At 39.7% G+C, this 9,654-nt stretch overlaps 1 protein-coding gene across 1 annotated transcript; it reads right to left on the reverse strand.

Moving 5' to 3' along the window:
- Positions 1–5,365: 5,365 nt before the first annotated feature.
- On the reverse strand, positions 5,366–9,654 carry LOC145101976 (pyruvate decarboxylase 1-like). The gene is made up of 7 exons (XM_079039284.1): positions 9,089–9,654; positions 8,819–8,982; positions 8,171–8,732; positions 7,995–8,083; positions 7,776–7,893; positions 7,472–7,660; positions 5,366–5,711 (listed from the first exon to the last, which is right to left on the reverse strand). Exons 1-7 carry the CDS (start codon positions 9,548–9,550, stop codon positions 5,541–5,543), a joined length of 1,755 nt encoding a protein of 584 aa, XP_078895410.1. The 5' UTR covers positions 9,551–9,654; the 3' UTR covers positions 5,366–5,540.

A 9,654-nucleotide genomic window follows, 5' to 3' on the forward strand; every position in this document is an offset into this window, starting at 1 on the left:
TCTCAAGATGCAGTCACTATAGCAGGAACAATTGGGGATTGAAATGTGCTTGATTAGTTGACAAGATTGGTTTAAGTCTGGTAAATGGATAGTTGAACCGCCAGCAGAGGTAAACATTGGTTGACAGTGAATCGACCCTTTAAATGATAGGAAGGATGGGGAATCCTTTTCAAGCTGTGAGCTGTAAGAGATTAGCCAGATCAAAGTGGGGGAGAACCCTTCAAGTATTTAGGGTCGGTAGTATGCTAAACTTAGAAGGGTTAGTGACCTTCGAGAAGAAAGGGAAAGCAGTCTGAGGGGTCGTGTGGGTAAAGGAGTTCAAGAGTTGGGAGTTTGGGAAACTTTCCAACGTTGGGTTCATGTAATTGAATTAGTAGAGGATTGTTTTGGGAAACCAAGCTGAAGATTTTCTCAACGGAACGTAAGTGTAGCAAGGATGTAAGACTACAAGATAGCTATAGCATCTGATAATTGAATGCTAGTCTGGGAAATCAATTTGGAGGATCGCCAACATGACTCGGGTGAGGTAGGATGCATTTGAAGGAGTGGTCAGGGGTAGAGGCAGCATGCAGAGCATGGTAGGACTGCGGGGGGTGGTGGCCGTAGCATTCACTAGTAGCCAGATAGTGATAGAGTGTTTTAAGTTTTCGGTTGTAGCCGTAGCATTCACTAGTAGCCAGATAGTGATAGAGTGTTGTAAGTCTGCGGGTGTAGCCATAGCATTCACTAGAATCCAGATAGTGATAGAGTGCTGTAAGCCTGCGGGTGTAGCCGTAGCATTCACTAGCAGCCAGATAGTGATGGAGTGGTGTGAGACTGCGGATGTAGCCATAGCATTCACTAGCATCCAGATAGTGATAGAGTGTTGTAAGCCTACAGGTGTAGCCGTAGCATTCACTAGCAGCTAGATAGTGATGGAGTGGTGTGAGACTGTGGGTGTAGCCGTAGCATTCACTAGATTGGTAGATGGCATGAGTGTGTTGGTAGAACGCGAAAGGAAAGAACAGTAGTACCCACCAGTTCGGGTGTAGCAATGAGGATATGGAAATTCACGGATTGGATTTCGGAATTTCCCAAACAGATTAGACATGGTTAAGCCAGTGATAAGGTTGTAGAAGCACCACTACAACTATGAGAGCAAGGAAGCAGTGGACTGTTTAAGGACATTTATGACATAAGGCTACCAATGGTCAGGTGGCATTCACTAGCAGTTTAATTAGCGGAGTGTAGGCGAAGGCCCGTGCGACAGTAGCTAGGCAAGTGAGACTAGAGGGATAGACCGCTCTAGGATATAGCCGGGTGAGACCTATGGGCGAGGCCCATGAGATTATAGTAGCACAGGTGGGACCTTAGGGTCAAGGCAGGGGATCAAGGATCCCATGACTTGTAGAGCCAGAGTGGCAAAGTAGATAGAGCATTTTTAGATAGCCGAAGTTTCTTCGGGAGTCGCTGGGAGCGAATAAGAGATTTGTGCGGGGCTATAGTGACCAGTGGGAGTCCGATAACCCAGATATTGACAGATCAGTTCATCCGGAAGACGGATAAGGGACAACAGAAGTTTCAGTTAGTGGTAGTAATGATAAGAGGAGTGGTATGAGGTGGCTAATTAACCGAGGGTGCTACGCCTCTCATAGCAGGGTTAGATAATCTCAAAGGGAAGGGTTTGACCTTGTTGCGCAGCTCTCGTATGATTCTTAACGGTTGCAGAGGTGAATCTTTTACTCAAAGGATTATCTGATCCATTCGCTTGGATGGGTGCTCAGCACTAAGTTATAGTAGTAAGAAGTATTCAGCTTGTATCGGCAGTAGTGACCAGCACTGGGAGTAGCTAGAATAATGGATACCGTGAAGGATATGTCCTTCACAGTGACAAAGAATGTGGTTAGCTATGGAACTTTGCCTTGGGAAGGCCAGAAAACGCGCAAGAAAAACGTGGTGAACCCCTAGGATGTCCAGTATAAGTACTCTGGGAGCACCGGAAGGATTGTCAGTTAAGTAAGTTGTGTTCTGAAGATTGATGGGATTAGAGTGCACTCGAGGTTATTATCTACAAGAACTAGAGTTAGTCAGAATGACTAGGCAGAAGGCCATTGGAGGCAGTCCTCCGAGGATTGATTTGAGCAGGTGAAGTGAGTATCGGAAAGAAAGGCGGAGAGTAGATTGCAGGATAGTTGGTCGTAGTGGACTTCGAGGACGAAGTCTAGTTTAAGTGGGGGAGAGTTGTAATGCCCTGTTCTAAATCATTCAATTATGGAATTTCAGAGGCCAAGGCTAGGGGCGTTTTAGTCTTTTATGAATCTTAGAGGTATTATGTGAGAAGGTTTCGGACCGGGGTGTGTTGTTAGAAGCATAGGGCTTCTCGCCACCTTTCCGTGGGTATAAAGTTCATCGGAAACAGATCTAGAATGAAGGAGTTATGACACTTTGAAGATATTGACATTTATGGCCCCTTAATGGAAAAGTTGACAAGACAGGCCATTCATGCGTTTTGGGACACGCATGGGTACGCCTAGCGTAGTGGAGCAGGTGAGCGCGGGTTTTAAGGCATACGCCCAGCGTACGAGGAGTACGCCCAACGTACGCTAAAATCCTTTAAACCCCAATTTTGGGTTGAGCCACTATATAAAGAACATTAAGGCTCCAACCCTAGCCCCTTATCAGCCTCCCCAACTTCAAAGAAACCCTAGAACGCCCCAACCCTTCATTTTGTGAGATTTTGACCTTGGGAAGCTTAGTTTGGTGGTTTAAAGCTTGGAAGAGAAAAGAAGAAGAGTGGCAAGGAGGAACTTTGGAGGCCAGGGCTTATAGATCTGAGATAACATCATCTTCTGGAACACTTTGAAGGTATAAATCACACAACTTTACTTATGTGTGCTTAGATCTAGTATGGTTTAGTTTTTGGTCCAAAGGTGAAAGCTTTGTGGCTTAAATCCGATTTCTAGACCAAGGGTTGCCTCCCTTGGTGGTAAATGACTCCCTAGAACAGAAAGTTGATATCTTGAAGGTCCAAATGAGTTCATGCATGAGTTAAGACCTTTTTCCATGGAAATACATCATGGTTTTTGGAGTTGGAGCTTATGTGAGTCATGGAAGCCATAAAGTAAGCAACTTTATGGTTTAAGATAAGGAATAAGACTTGGATCTAAGTTTGTAGCTTCTAAATTGGTGTATTAATCACTTAATAGAGAAAGGACTTAACAGGGTATTGCGCTGAGCGTACATGCCGGTACGCCCAACGTACTCGTCATCAAGCCTATATGCTAAGCGTACATTGGAATATTCCCCACGTAACGCTGCCAAATGGGCCTTGAGCATTTGGGCCTCGGTGTGGGCTGTGCTTTGGACTTTGGGTCTTTAGGCCTTAGTGGGCCATGATGATTCAGTGAATATGGGCCAAGTATAGGTGTTTGGCTTAGGATAAGGCCCAATAAAGGGATTTGGGCCCAATGTAGCAAATTGGGCCATTAGTGGGCCATTGGTAGACTTAGAAAGAATTAAAGGGTTTGGCCCTTGGTTATGACCCATACCATAGCAGGGGTCATTTTACCCATAGAAGTTTATTCTGATTAAGTGATTTAATTGGTCATGATAGCCGGGGAGCAGCTGGAACAGCAGTCAGGGATTCTTTGCTCAGGCTTTCAGCAGTCATTTCTTCGAGGTGAGTTTCCTTCCGGTAGGAACGGGTCTACGACCACAATGTCGGACCGTTTAGTTAGCAGTAGTTCCAGACTGCGGTCCGATGTAGTATGTTCAGTATGCTTGATGTCTTTGTGATTCAGGCATGTCTATGTGTTTTGAGTTTCGGACTACAGTTCGATGCAGTATGCAGTATATGTGATTATGTTATAAGTTATGATTATGTTATGCTATGTTCAGTTAGTTCCGGACTTCGGTCCGATGCAAAGGGCAAGGCCCTCGTTAGTTCCGGACTTTGGTCTGATGCAGAGGGTAAGGCCCTAGTTAGTTCCAAACTTCGGTTTGATGTAGAGAGAAAGGCCCTAGTCAGTTCTAGACTTCGGTCTGATGCAGTGGCCAAGGCCCAATATGTGATTTTATGTTATTGTATGGTATGAGGTAGTTTGGGGGAGCTCACTAAGCTTCATGCTTACATTTTTCAATTTTGGTTTCAGGTACTTCCGGTAGCGGAGGGCAGAACTCGGGGTGATCTCATGGCACACATCATAGTTAGTCAGCCTAGGATGTTTATTCTGATAATAAGGACATGTTTTGAATTCATACTTTGAATTTATGTTATGACTTATGATATGGTTTTATAAATATGGTTTTAGTAACGTTTTCAAACGAAATTGTCGGCTTGTATTTTTGGGATGTTACAGTTGGTCCTTAGCCAACACAAATACACGTTGGATATCCTACAAGATAGTCGGTTATAGGGATTCCGACCTAGTTCCTTTCCCATGGAACCAAACTTCAAACTTAACAAAGCTGAAGAAGAAGAAGAAAATATTGACGCAAGCCAATATCGAAGACTCATAGGATGATTACTTTATCTACAAGTTACTCGCCCTGACATAGCCTATTCGGTTAGTGTACTGAGTCAATTTGTTGGAGATCCAATGCGTGCCCACTTAGATGCAACTAATAGAGTCTTGCGATACCTTAAGACCACCGTTGGTCAATGGATGCTTCTCTTAAACGCCAATAATACCGACCTAGTGGCCAACTGTGATGCTGATTGGTTGGGACGCCCACTTAGTAGACGATCGAGGTCGGGTTGCGTGTTGTTGTTAGGAGGAGCCCCGATATCTTGGAAGTCGAAGAAATAGTCTGTTGTTTCATGTTCTTCGGCTGAAGCAGAGTACCGAGCAATGGCCATTGCTGTTAGCGAAGTCACTTGGGTTCGTTGGCTGTTGAAAGAAACCGATGTCATAGTGACTGGCCCTACACCTCTATTCTGCGATAACCAAGCAGCGAAACATATAGCAAATAATCCCGTTTTTCATGAATGGATGAAACACGTTGAGATGGATTTTTTTTTGTTTGTGAACATGTTGAGCGCAAAGACATTGTTCCTGGTCACATCAACTCAACAAGTTGCCGACTTACTGACCAAGCCTCTTGGTTCTCACCTTTTACAAACCCCTTTGGTCAAGTTGGGCATTCGTAACTTACATGCTCCAACTTGAAGGGGAGTATTGGAATCCAATTGTCATTCCCTTGATCTTCTCTCTATCGTATATATTGTTTACTTGTATAGCCCTTAATCTTAGCTCTTTCGTTTGTTTGTAATCCGTGTATTGTATAAATTCCATTTTACCTTAATAAAATACACACTCTTTTGGTACCGATTTGTATATCAACATCAAACTAAGAAAATTCATAACATACATATAACACCGAGGCATATGGAAACCGACAAAGTAACATTCAAGCAACTAAAATCATCATAAATTACAAATACCTCATAGAAAAAAACTCATAGAGTTCATAATTTACAATCACCACCAATATGACACCGCCATTATGTAAAATCAAGACAAAACATTTTATTCATGACATTAACCAAAATGTTGTTTTCACTATTGTGGGTTTGGAGGGCGACTATTAGCAGCAGAGACTCGCGAACCCCACTCTAGTAACTCTTTGCTTGTGTCATCTTTATGCACAAATATTTCTATGAAACACAGTGAATCCTTATGTGCTCCTATTGATGTAGCAATTGCTTCCACCAACTCCTCCTCCGTTCGAACCTGTTACCACAATTTAAGTAATTCATTTTGTGTTAAGAGTTAAAAATTTATTATTTTAAACCTCATAAGTTGTAAACACAAGAGGGAAAATAACTTATTAAGGTAATTAACTTTTCGGTATGTTCACATCTAGGTAACTATCTTTTTTTGTACACATTTAGGTAACAAACTTGTTGGAAGTGTCCACATATGACTATTATGACTTGCTATAGCCAGGTTAAATCCTAGATGTGAACATTTTCAACAAGTTCATTACCTAAATGTGTACAAAAAAATAGTTACCCAAACATGAACAAAACGAAAAGTAAAAATAAATTACACAAATGGTCCTTATGGTTTGGGAGAATTTGTGTTTTTGGTCCCTAACTTATTTTTTTAACTCGGATGGTCCCACTGTTTATTTTTGTTACGCGTTTGGTCCCTGTCTTACCTAAAAAGACTATTGTGTCCTTATTAATTTATTTTTTAATTAATTTTCTTATTTATGTATTTATTTTTTATATATTAAAAAATTAATAGACCCCACATATCTGTATCTCCTCACCATAAACCTTAAACCATATTTGAGAAATTTAATTCGAATGATCCTTACTGTTTATTTTTTGTTGCGCGTTTGGTCTCTGTCTTATCTAAAGAGACTATTGTGTCCTTATTGATTTATTTTTTAATTAATTTTCTTTATTATGTATTTATTTTTTATATATTTAAAAAAAGTTAATAGACCTCACATCTATGTATCTCCTCACCGTAAACCTAAAACCATATTTGAGAAATTTAATTTGGGTCTTACCTGTCACCATCCCATTTCTCATCCTCCCCAACTTCTATTTCTTTTCCATCTTTAGTAACATCGACATCTTCACCATCTTTCTTTTTTTTGGTACTTCAACTCTGGCGAACCAACACCATAACCTATTGTCTCTTCATCTTTAGTGGGTTATGATGTTGATTTGACGGAGTTGAAAGACCGAAAGAAAAAAAGATGATGAAGACGCTGGTATCACTAAAGATGGAAAATAAATAGAAGTTGAGGAGGATGAGTGATGAGATGGTGAGGAGATATAGATATGTGGAATATACTATTTTTTTCTTAAATATATAAAGAATAAATAAATAAATAAGAAAATAATTTAAAAAAATAAATTAATAAGGGCACAATAGTCTTTTTAGGTAAGACAGAGACCAAACTCGTAACAAAATTAAATAATAGGGATAATCCGAGTTAAAAAATAAATTAATTAAAAAAATAAACTGCAGGGATCATCCGAGTAGATACAAATATGTGAGGTCTATTAATTTTTTTAAATATGTAAAAAGTAAATACATAAATAAAAAAATTAATTAAAAAATAAATTAATAAGGGCACAATAGTCTTTTTAGGTAAAACATGGACCAAATGCGCAAAAAAAATAAACAGTAGAGACCATCCAAGTTAAAAAAAATAAGTTAGGGACCGAAAACACAAATTCCCCCAAACCACAGGGACCATTCATGTAATTTACTTTTACTTTTCGTTTTGTTCATATTTGGGTAACTATTTTTTTATACACATTTAGCTAACAAATTTGTTTAAAGCGTTCACATCTAGGATTTACCCTGCTATAACAGGTTATAATGGTCATATGTGAATGCTTCCAACAAGTTTGTTACTTACATGTGTAAAAAAAAAATTGTTACCTAAATATAAACATACCGAAAAATTAATTACCTTAATAAGTTATTTTCCTAACACAAATGAAATATGGTTTTTATAATATAACCTTCGAAGTCCAACATTTGCCTTCGCCATTGTGGATAGCATTGACAAGGCCAGTGTAGTCCCAATTCTTGATAACATTATAAGGCCCATCATGGATTTCCACTTCGATTGTGTAACCCCCGTTGTTGATTAGGAATATAATTGTATTTTGTCCACATCGAATCATTGTTGAAATATCTTGAGCTGTTACCTGATTAAAAAAAAGTTAACGATTAATTAAATATCATTTATTTATTTAACTTTGTACAAAATTATTTCCCATCTACGAAAATTAAAACAAATTGTTTAATGTTTAATAATCTGACCTGGAAACTACCATCGCCAATGCAAGCAATAACACGCTTGTGTTTGGCTGCTTGAGCATAACCCAGAGTCGCACCTACAGACCAACCAATTGATCCATATTGCATCTGGAATTCATAACTTTATAAAAATGAAAAGTATGTCAGTAAAAAAAAAGAAAAAAAAAATTATATTTTATAATTATATTGTAAAATTTGTTCATAATTTGCGAAATTTCTTACCCACAATTTTCAGGAAGACGAAGTTTTTGACAATTGAACCACGAGTCACCTGTCTCAGCAATTACAGCAGTTTCACCACTCAACATTTCCTATCGATGAAATAAATGTTAACGACAAAGAAAAAACAAATAAACTTGTAACTTGATAAAAATAAATAAATAAATAAATAATCATACTTGAATATGTTTGAAGAGGATATTAACCCTAAGAGGTTCATCTTTCTCGTACTTCAAAGGCACGCCATTGGGCACAAAGATTCTGTGATAGTTCTCCAATGCTGTGTTGTTCTTTTTCACCTTTTTAGCTAAAGCGCTCAAGAAATCTGCCATGAACACCCACCCTAAAGAAGGACCATGTCCAATTGTCACACGATTAGGTTGAACGATGATGGATTTTTCTTTCTTTATCAACAATGAGTACCCAACAGAGCTATAATCATTGAAAATGGGTCCCACGAAAATGTACGCATCAGCTGATTCGACTATTTCGCCTACAAAATTGGTGCTGACTGCGCCCCAATAAGTGCCAATGAAGTTCGGGTGGTGTTCGGGTACAAGTCCTTTGGCTGATGGCATTATGGCGATTGGAAATCCTGAAGCATCTGCGAATTCCATAAACGCTTTTTGAGCCTTTGAAACTCTCAATTTGGATCCGGCTACAATGACTGGTTTCACAGCTTTGTTTAAGAATTTTGCTGTTTCTTCTACTGCTGCTTGTAGCCCTAATGGATTGCTGGATCTGTAGAACATGTGGTGTGTAAATTATAGAAGTAATAGCAGTGAAATTTGTTCATTATAAATGTGTTGATGGATCATAAGACTTACATTGGTGGAAGAAAGTAAGGAACGGGTTCTCTGGCAAATGTAGGATGAGGAATTCCAGGCAGATTGCAACTTATACTGATATACACTGGTTTGCTTTCTTTCAAAGCAGTTGAAATTGCAGTGTCAATTTGTTCATGTGCATCATCCAAGTTATTCACCACTGCCTGTTGTTTCATTCATCATAAATCCATCAATATCATATAAAAATCATTGTTACTCAATTTCAAAATCGATAAAATACAAAAGCCTTGGAAATTAAAATCAGCGTACCTGAGCACAAGTGACAGTTTGAAAACACTGCATTTCCTGTGTAAAATCCTGCAACCCAATTGTATGATGAAGAATCCGATTCGTCCCATAATCATTCGAATTGGGTCCACCGACTATACAAATCACGGGCAGATTCTCACTGTAAGCACCGGCGATCGCGTTGAGCACACTCAGCCCACCGACGGTGAACGTCACGACGCAGGCGCCGACTCCCTTAGCTCGTGCGTATCCATCGGCTGCATAGCCGGCGTTTAGCTCGTTGCAGCAGCCAACGAGGTTGAGACCCGGCTCGGCGATCAAGTGGTCAAGTAAAGTCAAGTTGAAGTCGCCGGGAACAGAGAACACGTCCTTCACACCAATCTGAACTAAACGGCGAGCCAGGTGCGCGCCAAGGGTTTCGCTTGGTAACGGCTTGCTGGTTATCGGCTCTGTCTTGGCGCCAACTTCATAATCAGCTTCCATGGGATTAAGTTGATGCTGATAGCAATTAGCAAAATCTTAGAGATAATAAATGAGAAATTGTTTCTAAATTGGGATTAGTTTAACGTTTGGGATTTGCGGATGTG

The sequence above is a fragment of the Lactuca serriola genome, chromosome 4 (assembly GCF_051521515.1).
Source record: "Lactuca serriola cultivar US96UC23 chromosome 4, Lser_US96UC23_V15, whole genome shotgun sequence".
NCBI classification, from domain to species: Eukaryota; Viridiplantae; Streptophyta; class Magnoliopsida; order Asterales; family Asteraceae; genus Lactuca; species Lactuca serriola.

Bases quoted from the DNA above. Each gene is read 5' to 3' on its own strand.
- LOC145101976 (XM_079039284.1), bottom strand. From the start codon at position 9,550: ATGGAAGCTGATTATGAAGTTGGCGCCAAGACAGAGCCGATAACCAGC. The intron at 7,894-7,994 runs GTAAGAAATTTC...ATTTTTATAAAG, and splicing joins CGTCTTCCTGAAAATTGTGG to TTATGAATTCCAGATGCAAT. The intron at 7,661-7,775 runs GTCAGATTATTA...TTTTTTAATCAG, and splicing joins TTGGCGATGGTAGTTTCCAG to GTAACAGCTCAAGATATTTC.